We start from the raw sequence: 25,278 nt of genomic DNA, 5'->3' as shown, positions 1-25,278 counted from the left end.
ACCCTTATTTCCAGCAGAATCCATTTACAGGAAGTTTCCCTCTCTGGAATTATCAATTACACAAATTTCATGTCTAATTTTATAATTGGCTGATGCTCACAAGAACAGTAACTTAATGCTGGACATTACATAATGACGAGGAGACGGTGTCCTCTGTACTGCACAGTCTCCTCAAGCAAAATGAAGTTTTCAATCTCAACATTTTCATTTTTAGAATGAAAATTCGAAACAAAAATTATTATTATGTTCACATGCTGCTTCTTGAAGAATATAGCATGGTATCTTAGAAGAGTCAGAATAAGGGATGAAAATGCTGCAAGTTTTCCTTTTCTAGTTGGAAAAAACATAACTGCTACTGTATACTGATGGAAACTGAGCAGTGCCAGACAGGGCTGTGCTGAGGACAGCCTGACCTTGCCTCTGCTTTCAGGTTGGTGCCATTAGTGACACAAGCAGGCGGTGACGATGACGCCTGTCAGCAGCTGGCAAGTGCCCAAGCAGGGCTGAGAGAGGGAGAATTCTGTGCACTCATGGAATAGAGAATGTCCTTCACAGCTAATGATTCAGTCAAGCAGTTCATGCCATCCACTCGTTGTACTTCTTGCCAAACTGCACCTGAAATCTCAGGGCTGTCTATGAGAAGCATTGAATACGTACAGACAGCTGCCACCTATCCCGTGGGATGTTCATGATAAAGATAAATTTAATCATGACACAGGTCACTCATGTGCTGAATGATATGCATTTTTGTTTCTTTTCTAATCAGCTAAATAAATTAAATTTTCAGAAAGAAAATACAAGTCATTTTCTCCCGCAATCCACATTAAAACAACCTTGAGGTGTGGGATGTCTATAGCCTTACTATATTGAACAGTTTGCACCAGAATATTCTTAGTAAATTTAGATCTAAATTTTTCATTCCTAATGGTGGAAAGAGAAGAGCAGAGAAAATGTACTCTAATAAATCATACTTTATGTGACAAGGTGTAAGCCATTTCTCAGTCTATAATGTGATATAAATGGATTTTAATGATTATTGACAGTCTTTTTTTTTTTTTTTAAAGAAACAAGGAAAAAAGAGGTCTTCAGCCATAATTATAAATATGCTTCTTACAAATAAATTTATTATAGACAGAACTTTGCCTTAGAGAGTTTGTCTTTGTTTTTTTTGTTTTTTTCTTTTCAGATGAAATAGCATCTACAGACTAAGTTTGCAGAAAAAAGCATTGAGAGTTTTTTTTTCCTGTCTACACGTAGGATCGAGAGTACAGTATTGTCAGAAGGCATTATACAATTCAGAGTGATGGCTTAAAAAAGGATTTACAAATAAAAGTTGGTTTTTTTTCACTATTTTTTAGGACAAAGCCCTACAAAAATGTTTGTGAAAACCTCAAAATAATTAGAAGCTCATACTTCCCTCACCATGCAAATACAAGATCACAAAGTCAGTTTCTTATTCTCCTATTAAAGACAATCAGTTCTTATAGCAAATTCAATTCTCCCTATTAAATTCTATCCTATACCGTGAAAAAGGTTTGAGAATGTAACTGTGACTTCCTGGAGGTATGACAGAGCAGATTTTAGCCTTTTCTTTGAGACTGATCAGAATTCTGAATCCAAGTCACTTTCTAAGCAGAGATCAGGGTATTTTCTATTTACCAGCATACTCATTCCCTACTTGTAAGATGACTTTTTCCCTTGTTTTTTTTTTTTTTTTACAATAAAGGATGCTTTAGAAAAATATCTTCTAAGTAACATTTAGTAGTTCTTACTCTAGATAAGACTTCTTAAGCAGAACTCCTCCATCGCATATGCTGATGTTCTCTCCTAAAAAGCAACCCCTCCTTACAACATCTGCATCAATCTTTAATACTCTACATTGAAGTTGCACAAGGTTTCTGCTTGCCTGGGTGAAATGTGCAGTTCACCTACACTTGCACTCAAACTTCTCATTTCACATCCCTTTCCTCTGTTATGCTTCTTGCTATCCAAAAGGATTGTAACTTTATTTTATTGTAATTTTCATTTCCTTCTTAACCTGCCGTCTGTTTAGGCTGCTGCATGCATTCAGCTCGTGCTTGTTTCAGCTGTTCCCTAATTCTCTTGCCCCCTAAAGAGACTCCTACTCTGTACTTTCCCTCTTGGAGCCCAGCTATAAACTCTTCTTTCTGTCCATTTTTTCCACCTGTGTGTTGGCAATACTTTCCATCTACTAAAGACAAATCCTCAATGTCCAGCTACGAGGAGCTAAGGAGCATTTAGAAACTAAGCTTTCGATCAAGTTTTAGAGTCACTAAATAATAGCTAGTTCTTTTTAAAATGCTATTCAATCGTGCCAACTTAGTTACATTGCATGTTCTATTAAGTGGGCAAATTCTGCAGTTTCTTCCCAGAAAGTTGCATTTTTAAACCAAAGTTGTCAAGTTAACCTTTGGAAAACTCTAGACTCAGTGTACAAATGCCAGAATCATATCAGAATGGTAAATTTTACATAAAAGCACCTCTAAATCTCCATAATAATATTTATGGGGTTTTTTCTTGCGCAATTTTTGGCTTCTCTATCTGCAGAAAACAATTTTTAATTTTTAAATTTTCTTCACTCTTTGCATTTTTAAGTTAAGGGGAAATGTGATCCTCTCTAACGTGGCCCTTACAGTAAAACAATTTAGAACTTCTCTGTTCTCTGTAACTGGCTCATCACAGTCAGTTTTTATTTACTGAGTTTCCCCTAATAAACACCAGAAGCATAGAAAAATTATTTATAACTTTAAATGTATAACGTCATGCAGATAAAACTTATAATGTGAGACATAATTACTGAATATCTTCTAGCAGGTTAGGAAAATTTCTTATTCTAGAAGATGACAAGAACAGTTAATTTATGTGTGAATTTTAAGGCAGAATTATCTGTAAATCTAGGAAAAAGAAAATACTTTGAGTGCAAGATCAAGAAGTTATTTTTATTACAAGGAAAGGAAGGTTTCATAGCAGTAAAAAAAGGATAATAGACGAACTCCAACAAACACAAAGAATTAGCTAGCTGAATGAGTAATGTAGGAAGATAATCTAAACAATGAATTATTAAAAGAAAAATGGAAATTCGAGATTAAGAAAACATTAATATACAAGAAAAAACAGCTGAATATAATGGAGGATTAAAAAGATTTGGAAAATCAAGCAAAGATACTGAGAATGAAGATGAATTGTTAAAAAAAACCCCAACATAACATACAACTAAAAATCCCCAAACATCTAGGGAAAAAAGATTCAGAATAAAGCAAAAAACAAAATATGGTTCAGTACTGTAACCCAGTTCCAAAATTGTATGTTATGCTCTATGATATGTTTACTCAAATGCTGACATGCATTAAAAAAAAAGAAAAAAAATATATTTTTATATAAAATGCTCTGTTGTCTTGATACCATCTAAGTTTCTCTCACTGTTCAAGAGCAACAACGTGCCTTTGTACACAAAAAGGGTGTAAAGAATAAAGAATGAATATAATCTAAGATACCCGTTTGGTGAAACTGAAAGAAATGAGCTTGTTTAGTTGAAAAGACAAGAGCTGGATAACAAACTTCAATGAAAGTTTGAACATAGAAATTGTTTCCTAAAATGGAAGGGATGTTATTATGATAAGCATTAGTTGTTCGTATTAAAGAATGTAAAATGAAAAGAAAAAAGAAACCCTAAATCCTCTAAGCCTACTTTGTCTTAAAGAAATCTAGGAAAGCTTTCTAAACAGGTAGCTGTTGAAAGAGAAGAATGTAAATACCTAAGGAAGCTGTGGAATAGGATACTTTAAAGAAGAGGTTATATAAACATCATGGTGAGTTATTAAAAGGCTCATTGAAGAAAGTCCCAGATCTCCAATTCCTGAATTACAGAAGAACCTAATCAAATCACAGGGCATTTCACAGCAATTAAAAATTCCCAGGAATGAATGCACAGCTAATACATGGGGAGGCTGAGACAGGACAGACCCTCTGATGTCTAGCCTCAACCAGCTATGCCATATGTAGCATTTTGTTTGCATAAATAAGCAAAATGCAGTCTGACTCTCTTGCATTTGTCCCAAAACAAACATAATGTGCTTTCTATATTAACTGATATTCTATCCTTGTTCCCTTGATTAATCATTTTATGCCATCTGCAGCATCAACCTCAACGTGATGCACTGAATCAATTGCTATTACTACAGTGTTTGGAATTAAAGATCAACAAAAATAGAAGTATCAAATAGCCTCCTCCATGCCAAATTCGAAGGAAACAAGCTGCCAGTTGGGCTTTATGTAACAGATACACATGATTTTAATAAAACTGATAAGGTTACTTTTCAACAAAGCTATATTAAAACTTTCATTAGTCTTCTGCAGTTCTCAACACCTCCACGTGGATTTTTATCTTGCATGGGAGACAAAAATGCCATGTGGCAACCCAGAATCATGCTCATAATGAAACAGCAGCACAAAGAGAAACGCACATCAACAAGGAGATTTGTGTGCAGACACATGCATGAAAAGTTTCTGCAAGCAGATCTTCCTAAAAGAGCCCCCCTCAGCCCCGCTGCACTTTCTGCTGCACCTCTTTAAGTCTGCAGCGACCTCAGCCAGGTGTCCTCACACAGAACAGCACAGGGGATCTGATGGCTGAATGGAAAAGTGAAAAAAGTAGAAAAAATATAATGGATATTACTTCATTATTGAAGTCTCCAAGAAAGGCTTGGTGATGTTTGGTGATGTCTAAGCATAAAGGTCTCCGTGAAAGATAGTGTAGGAAAGATGGGCAGATTGTTGTAATCCAAGAGATTGCCAGGGCATGGACACATGGCAGCCTAGCAGGTTAGCTGAGAAGATGACTGCTGAAAGAACAATGTATAGGTATTTTTGAAAAAGAGTATCTTAAAAATCACTGAATTCAGACTCCTAGTAGGGAAAAAGAGCTTCACAACTATCAGATAATTGTGGTTCAAAATATAAGTTTATGGGGAAAAAATGTGTGCCTAATATCGTACTGAAAAAAAGACAAAAAACCCTACTAACCTCTCTCTCCCCCACAAACTGGTATTGTATGGATTTGTAAACTCAAGACTTACATAGCTTAGTATTGTGCAGCTTGACTATTACCAAAGTATATTTGGGTAATGACTGTCAAAGGAGGAAGACTAAGATATGGTATATTTAAATTCATTACTGTAGTGGAATTAATTTCTGTTAGGAATCTAGAAACTGGGACAGTAGGTATATTACAAGCCCTTAATTAATAAGTGGAGCTAAGAGGTAAAAAAAAAAAAAAGGAAATTTGCCTTTAGAATAAGATGCTTCTTCTGTGAATACTCTAATAATAGTTTCCACTTTTTACTTTGACAGAAAAAGTAATGGATTATGGAATTTTTGAGTACTGACCCAAGTTTCACCCAGAATATTTTAGGCTTACCATTTGTGCTATCTTGGAACATACAATAAAGTAAAAATAACAGCTAGAAGGTGATACATTCCTAAGGCAGAAGTGATTAGGAAAAGGGCTGGGGAGCAAGTTTAACCAGCTAGCTCAAGCTTTGTTCAACCATTAATTTAATTACTTTGTGTTATATCCAGTGTCACAAGCCTACCACACACACAGAAATACCAAACCTGTTGGGGTGCATTCCGACAGCTGTTCAGTTCTATTCAAAGCTGACACTAGTGTTGTGAAAGATGCTGGTTCAATTTTAAGCTCTGTAAGTGACCATATAAAGTTACATTTTGTCAGACTGATCCCTGATGAGAATTCCATGGCTACCCAAAGTGGAAACGTCATGGGCTTGTTTGAACATCCTTTGTAGTCATCTAGAACAATATATACACTACTGCCTAAATTAACATAGTTTTTAGTTTTACTGACTTGCTGTTATGCATTAATGGATTAAAATCAAAAAAGAAAATTATTCCCTCCACCGGTAATGAGAGTAGGAGGCTTTTTTTTTTCTTTTTAAATGAAATTTTTACAAATTCTCTCTCATAAATATTTCATTTTATCACTCTATTGGCATGCTGAATGTGTCCCATTTTGAAGAAGTCAGTAGCAGCTCTAAGCTTCCCAGGGGAGTTCCAGCAAGCTGGAGCCTTCTCCCATGGGATATCTACCACAGTAGATATTCTGTGCCCATCACATACAGATATTCTTAATGCAACTGAGTTGTTGGAAAACTTCTCTTCACATCATTTCCTCTCAAATGATATTTTCAGAAAAATCTACCAAAAAATGAGGTTGTATTAATTATGGAAGATAATTCAGTGAGAATGGGACATAAGACCCAAGTTATAGTTCTGCTCCTACCTGAGGGGTCAGACTAATCCTGCCTCTGTGTGTCAGGTCAATTCATCCAACCCACACAAACCTCTGCCATTCTATGAAATTTCAAACAACTAAAATGCACAAGGTATGTTTAAGGTCTTTTACTACTCACATAAGTTGAGCAATCTTTCCAAATACAGATTCCAAGGGGAAATTTGCCCCAAATATCTGTGGTTTTCTATTTTCAACCTGAATTCAAAATTCTCATGATAAACGCCTACAGGGCATACATTTCAATTAAATTTATATTGCTATCTTCAGTGAAGCCATCTGTAGGAGGAGTGCAAATAAAATGAAATTTAGCACCCTCATTCCTGAAATTTAGAGCATGTGTGGTATTTTACACATTTAATGTGAGTGCCCCAAATGTCACCATAAAGGTAAACATGCCAGTTTTTAAATATCAGGCTCAGCATTTAGTTGCAATGTGTGACAATAAAATCTGGCTTTATAAAGGGAAAAAGGCATGCAAAGGTGAAACACAACTGTGATTTTCCTCTTCACATAGATAAGTGTTCCTCCCCAAATCTGTGTTACATAACTTTTATAATATACCTCCTATTCACACTGTAAATTATTTATACAGACAGAAAACTATTTTAAATATATCTGTATGCTATTTCAAACAGATTAAAATTTTGAATTTAAAAGGATTACTTTTCAGCCTCTAGATTCTAGGCTGTCTTTTAGTAGTTTTCAAGTGTTTGTTGCATTATTTCACTTAACTTGAAGGTTGCATCAAGGACACTGCAAACAAGTGTATTAAATCATGTTACTTGATGGGCTGAAATTCAAACTTCTTTATGGCATGGATTTACAAATTAACTGACATGAAAAAGAAAATATTTATACAGCTGAAGCAATTTTACATCAGGAAGATGGAAAAAAGGATTAATAGATTTGAATAAATGGCCTTTTGCTAGTATAGAACAAAAAAAACAAGTTTACAGTGGTGCCTAAATGACTGTGACATAAGACAATATTCAACTTTTAAATGCTTTATGCAAAAACACAAAGACAAGTGGTCAAAAAAGTGCAGAGCAGGCAAGATACATATGCTGATACATATTTATACCACAAACTGCTGCTACTCTAAAACACAGAAAACCTTTTAACACCTTTTATTGAATAGTCCCTCTACAAATTATAAATATCAACATAGTCTGAAATTCACCTGATATTAATGAACTAAATTATAAATTAACTGCAATAAAGACAACAGAGACTACACCCACATCTCCTACAAATCTCATCATTTAATATAAGAAAGCAGCCTACTCTTCAATCTAAGAAGGTAACACAATACTTGTGATTATGACTTAGCAAAATTAAAAGTGTATGTCTATTTTTCATGTTGGAATGTGTCTACCAATTATGCTATTCTCTACTGATAATGAACTAACATTAAGTTACATAGAGAGGCAACAAAAGAGCTCACATGTCATTATTCTGGAATCAAGTGTAGCCTTATTAAGGAGAGCATTATCACAAACATATTTTGTATAAGGATTATTTTTTAAAATATCAGAATGTTATGAAAGATGTTGGGAGATTTCATTCTGATTTCTAAAAAAGAATTTACTGGTGCAATCTCTTTAGATGTTCTCCAACCATAAATTTCCCTTCAATACTCAAAGGATTGTTACTGATTGAAAGAGAAAAGGGAAAAGCAAATGGTTCTTCAAATTACACCTACATAAACTCGGTACTGCAAATCCAATGTCACCTTGGAGAAAAACCAGTAAGGACTGATATCTAGCAACCCAGTGCTTCATTAGACAAGTGACAAAATGGAAGTGTTTACTAAGATTTGAACTTGTAGATGCATAGACCATAAATAAGTATAGAAAACGTGCCTTGCATTGCATGGACAATGTGTTAAATGATATATGATAATATCCTGACACACAGTGACCATTGTTACATGCAATAAAATCCCCAAAACGTCCTTCACAAGAAAGTGACTATATATACTGTTTTATATACAACATTATACATAAAACCACCCCAACCCTTGGCAGTGAAAATTTACAGCATTAAATGATGCAATAAAATAACGATTTAAAATTAGTAAATCCTACATTTCATTTATTATACTCTACAGAATAATCAACCATCAGGCATGACGTGATTAAGATCACAAATCTCAGCACTTCAAATCTGTTTAGTTGTTTGGACTGAATATTTTACTACACTTTCCTCCTAACACAGCAAATTAAGTGAAGAAAAATAATAAGAATACACCTTTCCCCTAATGGGGGTATTTCCAATAGCTGATGGCTGTTGTAACATGATAAAAGCTACCACTATCTATCCGCTCCTATCCAAATTTGAAGAGGAATCTCTGCATTTATTTTCAGAGTACAGCCATGTGCATCATACATGGCTACAACTTTCATTCTCTCTTCTAATTGCCAGTTTAAAAAGTACTTTCAACTCAGACACAAAGATTAACTAAACCTCACCATATCATTCAGCGTGAAGCACTACTGTAAAACAGCCAAAAAATGTTTATTCAAGGTCAGTGATTGAATCACTGGTCAAAATATAAATTGATCACTGCATTTCCAGCTTTATTTTTGAAGGGATTAATTCAAATATATGAAGATTTCCAATTAAATGCTTCTACTGCTTCATGCATATACATCCATGGCAATTGTTGAAGTGCCTTCATGAATCATATTCTAACTTTTAGCTGCTTTTTTCAAAAGAAAACAAAAAACAACTCCCAAAACTCCACATATGTAGGCACAAGCCCAAGATCTAGAAAAGGTAAATGCTTAGTTGCATATGAATCCAGCTCATATTCCATTTCTATTTAGAATGTGATTAATCTTCTAATACTAATAAATAATAGTTTGCATGGAAATTTAATAGGAAATAACTTTAAAAGCTGCTATATTTCATGCAAGAACTCCTGCATTTTTAAATCTTTAAGTCTGCAAAAGCCAGACCAGAAATTTGATTAGATTCAAAAACTAAACCAAAACCAGCACAGCTAATAATCCAATTTTATCTAAACAAGAGAATTCATCCAGGGATTCTCATGTCAAACCCATAATTCTCCTTTAACCACAGATCAAATTTCATCAGCAGAAAGCCATCCCACTTCTTGCTAAGACATTCAAAGGTATAATTAGCCTCACTGGGAAAAATGTGGGTTTGTTCCAGCCCAAATCTATTCAAATTCAGATTCTAACCTTGAATTCTCCTTTTGCTTTTGCCTGGCAAACAATAAAAGCACATAGAAGATATTTGCACTGAGGAGACAGAGATACACATATATATCCTATCATAGGTATGTTTCTGCTGGATAATTCAGGGATTACACTAATGCAAGAAAAGTGTCAATAGAAAGTTGAGTTCTTTATGGTTTACAGTATAGCTCTGCATCACTTGAGACCAATGAGTCACGAAGTGTAAAGAATTAAATATATTTTATGATTTTTCAAATAAACATTGTAGATTGAAATAGATTTTACTGTCCTAAGGATCAATACAAATAAGGTTTTTTAAAGTACTTTATACAATTATGCTGTTGTATTTCATACAGTAATATTTTTATATATATCACCTACTTTTTTGTCTTCATTATATTTGTGGAAAATTTCTTGTGCTCTTTCTTCACCACCATCTGTAAACAGCATAATAATCTTATTGCAGTTAGCTCTGGAGACACTGTGCTGTAGGAGATACAAACAGAAGAGTTTTTATATTTCAGGCAATAAGGAATAACAAGTACTATATCTGATGGCTTTTATAGCTAAACACTACTTTAACATGGTAATGTCAAAACATAAATATTTTACAATTTCATTCAATACGCCTATCTAAATGAAAAATAAAATAAAATAAACCAAGCCACTTCTCTGTTCCATGATAAATATGTCACTTCATATGAAATGAGTCACTTCAGATCTGGTCCAACAGAGTGGAATAGGGATTTATTTGGTAGTTCCTTTCACCTCCACAAACACAAGGGGAGCTCTTTAGCTCACAGTCATCGCATTAACCCCACAGTGCTCCTCGACAGATGTTCTGCATGAGACTTGCACAGTGGGGATGTCAAAATATTTTTACTCTTCTCTTTTCTCATCCTTACTTTTTTTTCCTTATCATTACTTTCCTTGTTGAAATTGGGGAACAATAGACATGTAATGAATTACTGAATATGTTAATTTTTTTTTCTGTTGGACTCCTACCAACACTTTTCCACCTTGCTGACTGGTTGAATAAAAACTCTGTTAATTTAAGCTTCCTATAGGATATTCACCTTATAAGCTTTGAAATATTTTTGTCATATTTCCTTTAATTGAGCTCCATGTTCCAAATGTTTAATTCTTTCATGTTGTTCTTAAAATTATTAATACTCTCAGGCTAATTGCTAATCTTTAGAAAAATATTTTAGAATAAGGTCTACATGATATATTGTAGCCAAGATAGGGCCACATAGATTATTAAAATCCCTCCATCACCTACTTTTACAATTATGTTGCATCTCATAGCTGAAAAGCAGAGCTTGTTCCATTATTTTTAGAGAGAAAGTCTGAAATAGAATTAAGAAGAAACCCCTCTGACTCCTAATTCATCAAAGTTACTAGTAAAGCCCCTGAGAAAAAGACAGTGTGTTTTGCAAAGAAATAATAACATTGTTCTACAGCCAGATCAATACAGGGAGCATGAATTTGGGTTCCTTTTTATTCTCTAAAAGTTAAGACTTTAGTTTAAGCAAATTGCTTACTACTTCTGCAGCCATTCCTTGTCCTTTGTGTTGCATACAAATGGTCCCAGTCAGACCCACCTTGGTACTTCTGAGTAATTGGATGTGACCAAATAAAACCCTTAGAGATCAAGTGAAACAAATTCAACTTCTCCCTCTTTGAGCCTCAATTTTGCTATATGAATTTACTCTAGAGTCAGGAAGATAAATAGGAAAGTTGTCCTTACAAAGTCCCCAGTTCCCTCCTGCTTTACTCTTTGTGGCTACAGAGTCACCAGGTTGGTCAGGTGTGATGATCCCACTCTCCTCTGCCACTTTTCATTCTACTCACTGCTCTAACTCTTGTCCAATATTCAGTGAAGTATTACTTATTTTATTACTATTATTACTTTCAAATTTAATAATTTGGAGGAAAAAAAAAAAAAAAGAAATCAAGCCCAAAGAATCAAGCCCAAAGATTCCCTCACATGTAACAAGATAGAAAACCTGGCTGAAATCAATACCTTCTCTCCAACCTCATCAGCACAAGGTGTTTCAGTGGGGATTAAATAATTTATGACCATTTTTCGCTTGTGAAATATAATTCCCAAGATACTGCTTTGGGCTGCAATTCTCTCAGTATTAAAAAAAGTAATAAAATAAGGGTTGGGTACCTCATAAATAAAGAAATTCACCTACCTCCACAGTGATTTAATATATAGACCAAAATAAGATCAGAGGGACAAGGAAGGGGATCAAAATTTGCTCATATTATGGAACTTTGAAAGAAGGATTTTGAAAGAAGCACTACTATGGGCAATGGAAACTTGAGTTAGGCTTTGCTTTCACTGCCTAAAGAAGGATTTTTCTGTGACTTACCTACCATATGCTTACACAGCATCAGAAAAATCAGTTTTCTCTCATCTCCTCATACTTACAGAAGGGCATTTACTTATGCTATATTGTTTAGACACTAAAGACACTAATGTCACAAAAAAAAAAAAAATCCAAGATTTTAGCCCCCAAACATTGTTGGAAACCTAAACATGAATAAATTCAAATCATATTATATTACCCCATCCCTGGAACTGTTTAAGGCCAGGCTGAATAGAGCTCTGAGCAGCCTGGTCTAGTGAAAGATGCCTCTGTCCATGGCAGGGGTGCTGGAACAGATGATCTTTAGGCAATTTAAAATACATCTTCCCCCTACTCCCAGCCTGTTTTGGTCTAAAATGGAGAGATACTGGCTCAGGGAGTGAATCCATAACAAATTGTGAAAATTTGATGTTGTAATGTCATCATTTTTCTGAACAGTTTGCCTTAGCCTTCCAATGGGCCACAGCTGAATGGGAATGTGTTGTCTATAGAGGAGCTTCCCCAGGACAAGAAGCAGCTTAGCTTAAATCACAAAAGAATACAAGAGGAACTGAGCTGTGTATTAATTTTTAGCTCTCTCTTCTATTTGATACAGGCATTATTGTTTTATTTCAAACAGGCAAGCAAGACATGATCCATTTTATACTGCATTTAACATTGCTTTTGTTTTATACAAGTTTCGCATCTTTAAAATTAACATTTTAAGTGGCCGGTCACAATTATATCTTGTGACATGACACTTTAGGAATGCATTTTTCACTAATTTTTATTTAAGAAAGCATAGATATAAGGGAAAAAACCCTCCTGAACTGCTGACACTGAAGTATTATGACTTGCAAAGAAGCAAGTTAATGTAACAATAAATAATAGGAAAATGCTGTATAAAATTTATGGAATCCAGATTATTGTTAATCACATGAATTATTATGCTGAAAAATCTTAAGTGTCTGTTTCTTTTAAAAACACATCAGAAAGCAATTTTTTCATGGTACCAAACATTAATTTGGTATACTGAAACATTTTTTGAAATAATTGTCAACCAGAAACAGTACCCACAAAATTATTTTGAAAATTTGAGTATACTGCATTTATATGGACCTTAAAGCAAATGGACTATTTGAATTAATAAAGATACAACTGGCAACTATTCCAAAGCATATTGTTTTATCATTTATTTAAGCTTGCATTATACCACCATATCATATTGTCTTGTCACCAGAGCCTTGGCCTAAACCCATCACCAGCCCTTTACACTTCCTGCTAAACAGATTTGGCAATATTTGGAGAGGATGAGTATATATCCAGAACCTTTGCAACCCACAATGTCCAGCCATAGGTTCTAGGCTTGCAGAGATCATGTGAGGCTAATCACACTTCTCCCTCCAGCTACAAAAGAGATGGTCCCACTTTAGCACTCATCTCTAATTATTTTTTAAGTAATCCTTTAGTCCTACAAAAAAGTCCAGTTTGAGTCTTCCCCTGTGTTCAGCTTTTGTTAATGTTGTCTGTACACAAAATATGTACCTGGTGCTGCACCAAATGTAATCCATAACTTTAAACAAATATCAATATTATGAGGAACATATTTGGCAAAATTTCTTTTTCTTCCTGGTTCCCTCTGCATAAGATGTCAACAGGTGCAGAAGAGGGGAAAATGACATCCAGCTTGGGCCAAAATGTCCAACAGACTTTGAAATATTGTTTGTGGTTTTATATAACCATTAGCAGAGGACACGCACTGATTTCCCCCCACACTCCTCTGCCAATCTGAATAGTAGTATACCAAGAAAATTCCCATGAAAACATTGCATTTTCTTTTTCTCCATTAAAATTTTACAAGGTTATAATTTTTTTTTTTACAGCAGATCTAGCATTAAACTGCATATACAATGTCAGGAAAGTATCCTGAATTTCGAATCTGGCAGACTGGGTTAAAAGAATATAAAAAAATCAAAACCACAACCACATAAAAAAACCCCAACAAAACCACAAAAAACAAAAACAACAACAACAACAAAAAAACCAAACCAAAAAGACCAAAACAAAACCAAAACAAAACCAAAACCAGTAGCTAAGATTTAAGATATAATATGCCTACTTCAGGAAGGTGAGAAATAGAACTATTTTTTAAACAATGACATGAACCATTTAAAATTTACTAATAACACCCAAACAATTGCTATAAATTGGAAACATTGCTATTCAAAAAGCTAGTGCCTGGTTAGAAAGTGCAATGTATTTAAAAAACGGATACAATGCATTTAATTTTTGAGGAAATTATTCTTTTTATACATGGGAAAGAGAAAGGAATTAGAATAGTCTCAGTGAGTGAATACTACACTTAAGGCATCATCAGGTGCCTAGTATTCCTCTATTAACCAACTAATTTCCTACCCTCTAGCTTGCTCAAACCATGGTAAAGTATTTATGACTTGTAATAAATGTGAAATTGTAGGTTAATTAAGCATTGCTAGGAGATGATGTGGTAAAAGTGAAATAATAACACAGTAACACAGATATTTCCATTTTAAAATTAACCGAACCGCTACCATAAGTATGTGTCAACTGTGAATCACATGTTAAATGAAAAAAACAGCTGAATGAATGAAGTAAAACAGTACAACAGATTGAAAACCAAATTAATTCCAAAGTCTTAGCAACCTGCTGGGGAACCTGCAATGGAAAAAAAAAAAAACATTGTTGGCATAAATTTACTTGCTAAATATAGGTTTGCTCTTCTACCACTTAGTTACACAATGAAGGAGCATGCAGTGGCCTGCTGAATATTCCAGTTCTCCTTCTTTACTTGACAGAAGAGAGATCTTTCTTAAATACTTACATTTAGCAACTGTTCAAAAGCATAGCTAAAGCCTTTTTTGTAATCCGTAATTCCTTTAGCAGAGATTTTATAGACAGCTTCTTTCAGTTTCTTCTTGTTCCTCACATTAGCTTGGACAAGATGATTAAAGCAACTGACGTTCTGAGCATTATTATTAAACTGCAAATAAATAGAAATAGTATTAAAGACAGTTAATTTTTTTTTTCTGTGTACTGTAGCAGTAAAGATTTATGTTTGCTGGATCTTTGTGAGATGAATTATGTTAAACCTACATTTTAATTTCCACTACACTGAGAGCAACCAGTAGTGACTGGAGATTCCAAAATGAGTATAAATATTTTAAAGAACAAGTTTTTGATGCTTCACTCTGTGGCAACCCAAAAATCTACTATAGTGGAAAAATGCACACAAATTTTGTTTGAAGTTTACATAAAGAAATAAAACTTAGAAATGCAGAGTTGAGGAAATTAAAAAAAAACACAGATTAAGATATATTTTACCTTTTTTAACCCCCTGAAAAATATTGGTTGAGTTATCAGGTGACTTCCATGTTGCATGAATTAGGTTGGTGTTTTACAGTGTAACTTGCAGATCAGACTCAATTGTTATATATAAATTATGGAAAACAAAATACACTCTTGGAAGCACAGGAGAGCACAGCTGCAAATATGACAATACTGATGATAGGAAGAGAAATTTGTGTCTTGAGGAAACACATACTTCTACTGTCTTACTCACATATCCATAAAGACAACCCCATGAAAAGTAATTTATATGATATTCTGACATTATGTAAAAACATACACAGTAATTTTTTTAAGTGCAAAATATTGTCTTCACAAGAGGAAATTTGTTTGATTGCTTTTAAATTTGTCTCTGTATAAATATACATATATATGCATGTATACTAAAATACAGACTTTACAATTTACATTTCAACTAAAAGCAGATTATTATGTCTCGTCCTGATTATGAATGTTCAGTGAAAGTAAACATAAATGTAATTTTATGCTGTCAACCTGGTGCAAAGCTTTAAAATAACTTAAAAATCAAGCCTTGATGGCTTAGGTCTCACTACTGCTAACTAGTCCAATAGTGCTGTGTAGGTAAAAGCTAAATAATGTCACAGGTTTCAATAGATGCTCAACTACTTACACATCTAAAATAAATCACTAAGTACCAGGCACAAAGCACAGAGAGAGAGCTGCTTTAAACAGCAAATACCAACCTGTAATTGCACGACACTTATAACAAACAAAACTTTAAAAGGATAAAAGGATTAATAGTATTAAACCCTTTTTAATAAAACCTAGTATTTCAAATCATGTTGTTGGGGGTTGCACTGTATGTTCTTAATGTATTCCATATTGCCCAAAGAATATTTCTGGGACCAAAAAACACAGTATGTTTTGCTGCCTAAGGAAAACCATGAGATAATCACATAAGTGCAACCAGTTCACTTTGATGCAAAACTCTTACACACTCAATGGTGCTTCCAATAAAAATTTCTTATAGAAGTAACCAGTAAATCACCTAATGATTATTGGATACGTAAACCATGTGGGAATGAAAATAGGTATTATGCTGTGGATTTTTTTCAATTTGCCTCAACCTAAATTTATAGCCATGATAGGAAAATTACAGACCTAATGTAATTTTATAAATTTATAAAGTAAATTTGTAAAGTTACATAAAGTAATTTTATAATTTTATAAGCCAATTCAAATTGCGAGTTGGGGTAAAAGTACAGAAATTATATCTGGAAAGTAAAAAAAAAAAAACAAAAACCATTACCTAGTAGGTATCTCTGCCCTACAAAAGTCAATTTCATCTGAAAAAAATAAAATGAAAACACTCCACTACTTCACCAGTGATATAATATAGACATTATTTAAGGTCCTAATATAAAAGAAATCCTAAATTCAGTCCTATGACACATGCATGCCTTGTTTTGGCTATAGCAAACAGCAATTTAGACATTCAAATGAAAATTTAGTGACAGGAGAAAGTTTCTCCCTGGAATGTCACTGCCATTAAACTGCCAATCTAAGTAACTTGCTAGCAGTCCTGCAAATATACCAGGATAATTATTTCTAAGGTCAGGTACCCAGCACATGGATTGGTAATTATGGCTATAGAAATGATTTTTAAAATATTTAAAGGAATACTGGTTCAAACTGTGCAGGCAGCTGACAAGGAAACTGCTGTACTACACATTAAACTGCATTGCACTGTACTCACACACTCTGTAAAGTGAACAAAGGGTCAAACCAAAGCATCTGCATCTGTAGATGCACAAATGCTGATGCAAAATGAAGGAAAGAAATGACACATTTATAGCACGGAGAGTTACATCAACCAAAGTCTGCACATGCTCTAATTTAATTAAGCAAAGGTATGAGCCAGCTGTTTGCAGAGACATCAGTCAACACTAATGTTAATGCCAGTCAGAAAGGCAGAGGAGCAGAGTTTTTGATTCGATGAAGGAATCAGTAGATGGAACAGCAATCCTCCAAAATGAACATTTCCCTTTACTAGCAGATGAAGGCAAGGTTCAAATCTGACTGATGAAATGCTGATGAAAAGGGAAAGAAAATTCAGGGGTGAATTTAATTAATCTGAACTCCAGTAAAGTATTGATGCAATGGAATGATTTCAACTGTAAAAGCCATCAGAACATCCTTAAAACTGACTTTCCATATGTGACATATGTGACCAGGATCATTCAAAATTTATAGTTTGCTAAACTGAGCCAGCTTTTAGTTATGCTCATCTGAAACATAACAGCAATAGCAGCACTATAATTTTTTACACATTAAGATGTGTAAAATTTGCACATCTTAATTTACAAGCCAAAATAACTGCACATCTTAATTTACAAGCCAAAATAACTGCTATAAACCTTTTTTGATTACTGGTCACATTGTCTGACCCCTAAGTACCATAATAATGCTTATTTCAGATCACAAGATTTCTTGAAAACAAATCGCTTAATATTTAACTGAAGAAAGAATGTGTAAGCTTTCAAAAACCAGTTGCCAATTCAGATATTCCATGTTCTTACAAAATCAAATCCTATCTAAGGTGTAAAATTAAGGTATACTTTATTGAACAAATTACTCTCAGTGAAACATGTCAGTTGGGTATTTATCAGCCAGGCATTCCCCCAAATTATTGCAGTAAATGTAAACATATGCAACAAAAGTGCTATTGGAAAAAAGGAAATAAATGGGATTTTTTTATAATGCCATGGGCTCAGAGATTCACTTACAAAACAATGTATGACATTCAGAGGCAAACCTTTCAATTGTTAAAATGTAAAGCTACCAATAGAGTGGCTGTCAACACCAATGACAGCTTCTATTTTTTTCAAGTATATGAAAAGCTTATTCCTTATTTAAGCTAAAATAAGAGAAGCTTGCAGCAAAACAACTGTAAAACATGGAAAACAGGATAACCTTGAGTTTTTTATTTTAAATCATCATGAAGTATTAATATAACTAAATCTGTCTTATCATTATACCTACAAGGTATAGGATCTAGATGCAGTTTCCACTGGACTATTTCTCACAACCCCATTTATTTATAACTTTTTGCAGACTCCACCTCTGGGATGTCCCAGAACAATCCTCTGCTCTGAGGAAATAAAGACCTTCTCCTCACAGGTTTGGGCAGGAATAACTAAGCCTGCTACTGGGGCACGAAAAGCCTCAAGAGAACTCATCCTCATCGACCTCAGACCACCAGTACAATCTTTGGCCATATATGGGGCAACTCAATAACCTGAAAGATTTGAAAACCAATCCAAGAAAATCCAAATGAAGGGCTTTGAGCCTAATGCTTCTTGAACTTTGTCATTCTGGAAAAGGTCTGAAACAGAAAAAACTAATCTGACAGTCTTATAAGCACCTTATCTTCTGATAAATGAAAACCAAGTGAAAAAACCTGAAAAATTATACAAACTGCAGCAAAAGATTTAAATGCTTGAGACTTTTCCCCTCCCTTGGGTAGTTCCACTGAGCTGTGGCTCCTCCAGCCACATGGACCTCTGCAATCCAAGTGCCCCAAGAGCTGAACTTACAGAAAATAGGAGGCTGTCATTCTGAAACCCTCTTCTAAATTCCAGAATAGTTACTTATGCATTGGTAAAAGCCTCCTCTTTTCCACAGTCTCAGCCTGGAAATCCTTCTAATAAAATTACTAAAATTGCTACCACAATATGAGGTTATTAGAGAATTCAAGGGAAGTAAAAAAGAAATATTGGTTTATTTCCTATATCTATTCCACTTCGTGGATATGCAGATCAAAGAATGATTAGCAAGACCCTACAGACAGGTCTTCATTAAGAGCAGAGTATAAGGCAAAAGAAGGAGAGGTGATAAAAAAACCCTGGAGAAAATATCTGAAATTAAGAAAGGAAGTATCAAAATTCAGGATAAACTCTGTGATTCAGTTTGAAAAGGACAAAATCTTCTGTAATCATCTCATTACTGCAAAATGCAAAACCAAACGCCAATAAATTGAAAACTTAAAAGTTTTCGAGTTTTAGTCGCTAGGTGGCACTGAAACAAAAAGAGTTGAACTGGTCTTGGCAATACCATGAAACGTGGAATTTTGCATTTCTGGTGGACATTAGTGCTTTCTGTAGCTAGCATAAAATTTTCATTTCAACTAAACCAATTTAAAAAAATAGTGTTCTAAATGGTTGAAAACCACAAATATTAAAATCTAAACTTCCTCCTTAAAGGAAAATTTCCACATCTTGAACACAAGGGGTCCCGACTCTAGGAGGATGATAATTATGGAAAAGCTGTATGTAAACCAGCCTACTTTCTAAATGTCCTTCTGTGCCTCCAAAATCTGTAGAAGTGATAACATAAAGTACGCAGGACCAGGCATTTGTAAAAATTCAGATTTTCTTAATCATCCTTACCTACTGCCTCCCTTTTCTGTCAGTTTTTTTACTGACATCTATTGATTTAACATATCATGTTTAATTAGAATCTTCTGGGTTTGCATTTTTAAGTTAATAATAATAAAAAAAAAAAACCCAAGCCAAACCAAATCAAACCTCAAAACAAACAAACAACCCAAAACAAAACCCAAACCAAATAAAATTAACCTAAACCAAACAAACAAATAAACAGAACAAACAAAACCCCAAAACCAACAAAACCCTAGCAAAATCTCCCTTTCCAAAAATATCTGACATGAAATGAGAACCTGACTTAAACTGCATGAAAGTGGTGCATTTTTAAACACTCATAAATGTTTATCTTTTATGGAAAAAAATATAAATTTGAACCAGGCAGTAATTTCTACCCTTAAACTTGCTATAGAAATAAAACACATTTAAAATACCAAAATCCCAATAAATTAGTGAATCAATGACATCATTCCAGGAAAACTGAAAGGTGAGGAAAATACAGTGACTTTGCTACAGACTCACTCAGATACTACTGCTGCTGACTTTCAGCCTGCTGAGGTTTGCTGCTATGCTACTTGTACCTTGTGGCTAAATCAGCTTGGTGACCCAGTTGTATCTATATGTATTAAATGAGCAATAGTGAAATAGATCTGATTTCACCAGGCTTTCATTTTGTAGCTAAATCCGGCTTTGTCATTTTCTTTTTTTTTTTTTTTTCCTCTTCCCTGCTGCTTTAGGCTTGGTAATAGGATTTCAGGGTTAATCCAAAGAATAACTGAATCTTGAATAAGGCCAGTTAGAATTTGTATTTGAGCAGTGAGAAGACATTATAAATATTTATCAGAACCCATTTAGAGAATAGTATGAAGGCAATATTCCAAGTTTTATTCCCATGTAAATTCTCAGTACACAGAAAATCTGAGGTAGTTCAAGCAATAAAGGTCTGTAATTTGACATGAGAGAAAATAATACGTGGTATCAAAGTTCACCATTCATTTCTTACTATAAAATAACATATTTCTCTTATTCCATAACTTATGTACAGGCATTCTTCAGTACAATCCTACAGATACATGGTAGAGAAGATATAAAAAACTTATTCCAGTACTAAGAAGAACACCTGCATTTCTTAAATTGTATTTCAAGTATCAAGGAAACAAAATTAGGAGTATATGCCAATTTGCACTATTGGCATTTCCTGAGATTCAAAATGTAACACATTTCTTTTCACAGTTAAGCGTATATATGTCCATCATGCACCAGAATTAGCAGAATTCAACAACAATAAAACTGTTTAGATCAATAAAAAGCTGTTTAAAAATACTGTAGAATAATATAAGATAAATATTAGGGAAAAGACCAAATATAATACGAAAGTCTGCTCTTAGTCAGCTTTTTTAACCTTTATAACCAATATTATTATCTGCACATAAATCAATGAAAAGCTCCCAATAAATACTCCAGGATTAATGTTCAGACCATAAAGTATGATGCTGCACTGTCAATCTCAGAGTTACAACACAGAATGTCAGTGTAGGCTCAAAGATTAATTTGCTTAGCAAGATGAAATTTATGGTCTTTTGTGCTGCTGTGGCTAAGTAACCATGTATTATTTACTTAAAATCATGTGTTTCTGACTTCCACTGAAAAAATCAGTATTGTGATTTTCAGCATCTCCCAGGGAAAGCTGGATAATCTGAACTACAGCAGTGCTGTAGTGCTGCAGCCCTGCAGCCTGCTCTCCATGGCACTGCTCCCCAGATCCACTGGGGAAGAGAGCTGTAACAGGAAGAAACTTCCTAGACAATTATTTTGTAGACAATTTCTTGTTATCATTTGACAGGGAGAATCTTCATTCAGTCAAACTCAAGTTGTTCAAAACATGAAGCATCCTTGCCAAAAAAATGAATCATGAGAATATATCAAGTTGGAAGGGATTCATAAGGATCATCAAGTCTAAATCCCCGTTCCATGCAGGACTACCTAAAACTAAACCACAAAGAGAATTGTCCAGAAACTCCTTGAACTCTGACAGGCTTGGAGTAATGACCAATTCCCAGGGGAGGCTGTTCCAGTGCCAGACCACCCTCTCAGTGAAGAACCTTTCCCAATGTCCACACTGAACTTCCCTGACATTCCTCATGTCCCCTCACTGGCCACCAGAGAGAAGGTTTTAAGTATTAAACTGTTACCTATAGATTCTCCTGATATGTGAGGTTGCTCCTCAGGGTATGAATGTTTAATTGGTGAAAGAAGTTACAAGACAGACACACATTTTAGCATCAGCTCACATGGCAGAGGGACAGCAGGGGACCACAGTATCCCCTCTGCATTCTCACATCTTGGCTCCCATGTGCCTGATCCCCTTTTAGGGCAGAGCACTGAGCCTGGCTGGGCAGGTGCCTGGAGTTGAGAGCAGGGAGGAGGCTGCAGCAGCAGAGTGACATGGGACATGCTGCTGCTGAGGCAGGAAGAGAGAGACAGGAGGGGAAAGTGTGAGTCTTGAGAGTGTGAGTCTTGAGAACCCTCTCAGTATTTCATTCATGCTTTGCCTAATTTAGGATCTCCTAAGTTAGGATTCACTCCAAGCTAAGATACTGTCACACATAATTATTACCTAACAAATAGATGGCTGTTACAGAAAGTATATTTTTAAAAGGCAAATCACAGAACAAATAGCCTCCACCTTGTCTCAAAACTTCAGGGCAGACTGCATTTTCTTATTTTTTTACTAACATGTAAGTTATCGTTCTCAAGAGGAATCATGAAAGCCAGCCCAGACCAGCCTCTTCTGCACTGGTAAGGAATGAGTTTATTGTTCATTAAACCATTCTCGCATACTCATTTTTAATGATATTGTCACAATGCTTCCTGATAATAGTCTCCTATTTGGAAAGCTGATTCAGCAATGCATTTTTGGTCCAGCATCTGACATGTCATAAAACATTCCAAGATCAATGATATGTCAAACAAAGCAGGGGCCTCTTTAGTAAGATTTGTGGTTTGATGAAAATTAATAAATTTGAAGGATCCAAGAGATTTGTTAGCCAGAAGAACCATGAGGTAGAGCTATAAAATCATTTTATATACCACTAAACTACACATTTTAAATACCAATTTTTATATACTACTTTTTATACACTACTCATTTTAAATACTACTCATATCCTAGAGAGATCACATTTATTCTGGAAATCACAGACCCCCATGCCATGTGTTGTTAGAAATCTGACTCCCTGACATTTTACAGCTATAAGAGGAGACAATAAAAATGTGTATTGATGCCCAAAGCAATCCCCCAAAGTAGGAGTGGAGGTGACTTTTCTAGTCGTCTGGAGCTGTCATCTATATTGTACAGTAATAAATGTACAGTTTCCAGCAAAATTCCTGCTCCTGACATCCTCGTGTAGAATTTGAGCTTCTAATTTCCACTCCCTTTGGATCTTCATGCAGTCAAGCATAGTATTCCCTAGAATTAATGATTCATGACAGATACAAAATGAAACAGATTTTGTTTTTAAATTTGTACTATTCCTTTTCCAAATCTTTCCCATGTCTTTTTTTTTCTATTTTACACACATTTTAAACATTTTCCTTCCACAGCAAGCTTAAGTTACAATTAATACTTTAAAGGGCATTTCAGATTTGCACAGGACTTAGTATGGAATATTTAAGAGAAGAACCCCCAAATGAGAGTAAGGAGATGGATTTAGTTGGTTTGGTGATGAAAAAGTTGTGTAAAACAGAGGTGCTGGTCCTAGAGGTCTCTAGTAGGGAAACTCATATGTGTGCTAACATGAAAGCTCTGCGTTTGTGCTCCATGTATATTGTGCCAGTTGGGAAGACATTTGGAAGGATACATGGCACAGAGCTGCAGCAGCCTCACCTCTCTTGGGGTGTTGAATCTGGCATGATTTTGCTTTCCCCTAGCAGATAAAATAAGAGATGTATAAACAAATAAATTCCAGAGTTCAGATGGCTTGGTTACTAATTTGTAATTCTAAAAGAAAAATAAAGCTTCTAAAAGTTTGTCATGTTTATTTGTAGCTGTGTAAGGCTCGGTTTAAATGAGAATTTAAGAAAAAACTTTTGAAACACATTATTTCTTTCTAAATCCTTTAGCAGTATATCAGGTATGTCCAGATGGCCTCTGAATAAAAACATGAGTAGCTTCTGTGTGGGATCTGTCTGGCTGTAGTGTTACAAAGGCTTAGTAGCTTATGCACAGCTCAGAGGTGAACATGGCAACTTGGCTTCTGGAGATTGTCCTGGTCCAAACTGTAATTTTCAGAGAGAAAAGAATTGACATGATTTTTATGTTATATTGGTTTTTAAACACTGACAATATTTTAAGCCAGATATTCCAGAAGAAACGTAAGCAAGTACCACAAGGAATGTTATCACTGGGATGGAAAAGTAACACTTCATTTTCACCTCTCTGTCATAGATGATTCTGTATTTGTCTGCTTTATATAAGTATTTGCCATTTGGTTTTATTGAACAGACAATATTGTAGGGCTTGTTAAAAAGAAGTTAACAAGAAATTTTTACTTACACTAAGAATAAGAGAAAGCATAACTACTGAATGTGTCTTTTGCTACACAGACATGGAAAAACTGTTAAGTAGACAGAGAAAATAAAAAAGGAATTGGTATGTATTCCCTGTTTACAATAACGAAAGCTTTGCAATATTTACTCTTTTGAATATTTTTATCACACAAGGGTCGTGAAATAATTTTCAGTCCATTAATAAATAAGGTGGATGATGAACAACTACTTGGGAAAAACATTTAAGTTGGCAGGACAAAAAAAGAAAAAAAAAACAACCAACCAATGAAAATCTTTACATATTCTTGATTTCAGGCTAAAAGGGGCAATGAGACACTCTAATCTGACCTCTTGCACACTGTCTCACCACCCACCTATCACTGGTCATTAAAATTCCCTTGGCTACTTCTGCAATAAACCTCTACATTTGGAGGTAGATGTTGCTTAAAGTGCATCTTCCAGAAAGGCATTAAATATTGGTATGAAGACAATAAGAATCTTTTCATGGCATTTTTAAAGGCATTTTAATTAGTTATATGCCATTCAAATTTATTTGTCTTCAGCTAGTGCTTCTTGCAGTATTGTTTTTGCCTGACAGGTTTGAGAACTTGTAGATACAAGAGTTTCCTCAGCAACAGCACTTCTCATCTGTGATGACATCAGTCATTACATTATTTATTTCTGTACCCCAGAACAACCAAAAAAAAGCTCAGATTCTGTGAGTTTGAGAGCATGCCTCAAACTCAGCTTCTCAGATGATGCACTCAGGTGTGTGAGAAGATGCTTTCTAGAGCCAAGCAATCACCTGTAAAACACTTTCAGTCCTCAGAGACAACACAATATTTTTCATAATATTTGAGCCAATCATTTTCATGTTAAATTACTGATATGTTCACATAGATGTAACAGTATTCAGTCACAACAAAGGAGTCATACAATCAAAATCCGAGTTCACTTATAATTTGCCTTCCAGGAGAAAGTGAACCATCCACCCATACACTATTTAGACAAAAAGTTGTCTCTAACCATGTCCCTGAAACTGTACAGGCATT

General features: G+C 34.7%; 1 protein-coding gene across 5 annotated transcripts in view; it reads right to left on the bottom strand.

Annotated features, from left to right (window-relative positions):
- CACNA2D1 (calcium voltage-gated channel auxiliary subunit alpha2delta 1) overlaps nucleotides 1-25,278 on the bottom strand; it is a 358,410-nt gene that overhangs the window by 65,079 nt on the left and 268,053 nt on the right. For all 5 annotated transcript variants that reach the window (XM_012568886.5, XM_030291341.4, XM_041721401.2 and 2 more), the window contains exons 11-12: nucleotides 14,752-14,910; nucleotides 9,916-10,020 (exon numbers count right to left, since the gene is read on the bottom strand). In XM_012568886.5, coding sequence (XP_012424340.1) covers nucleotides 9,916-10,020; nucleotides 14,752-14,910 — 264 coding nt within the window. The remainder of the gene's footprint in view (nucleotides 1-9,915; nucleotides 10,021-14,751; nucleotides 14,911-25,278) is intronic.

This window comes from Taeniopygia guttata, chromosome 1A, assembly GCF_048771995.1.
Source record: "Taeniopygia guttata chromosome 1A, bTaeGut7.mat, whole genome shotgun sequence".
In the NCBI taxonomy this organism is placed as follows: Eukaryota; Metazoa; Chordata; class Aves; order Passeriformes; family Estrildidae; genus Taeniopygia; species Taeniopygia guttata.
The sequence above is the reverse complement of the archived record's forward strand: the minus strand, read 5'-3'. Positions and strand labels throughout refer to the sequence as shown.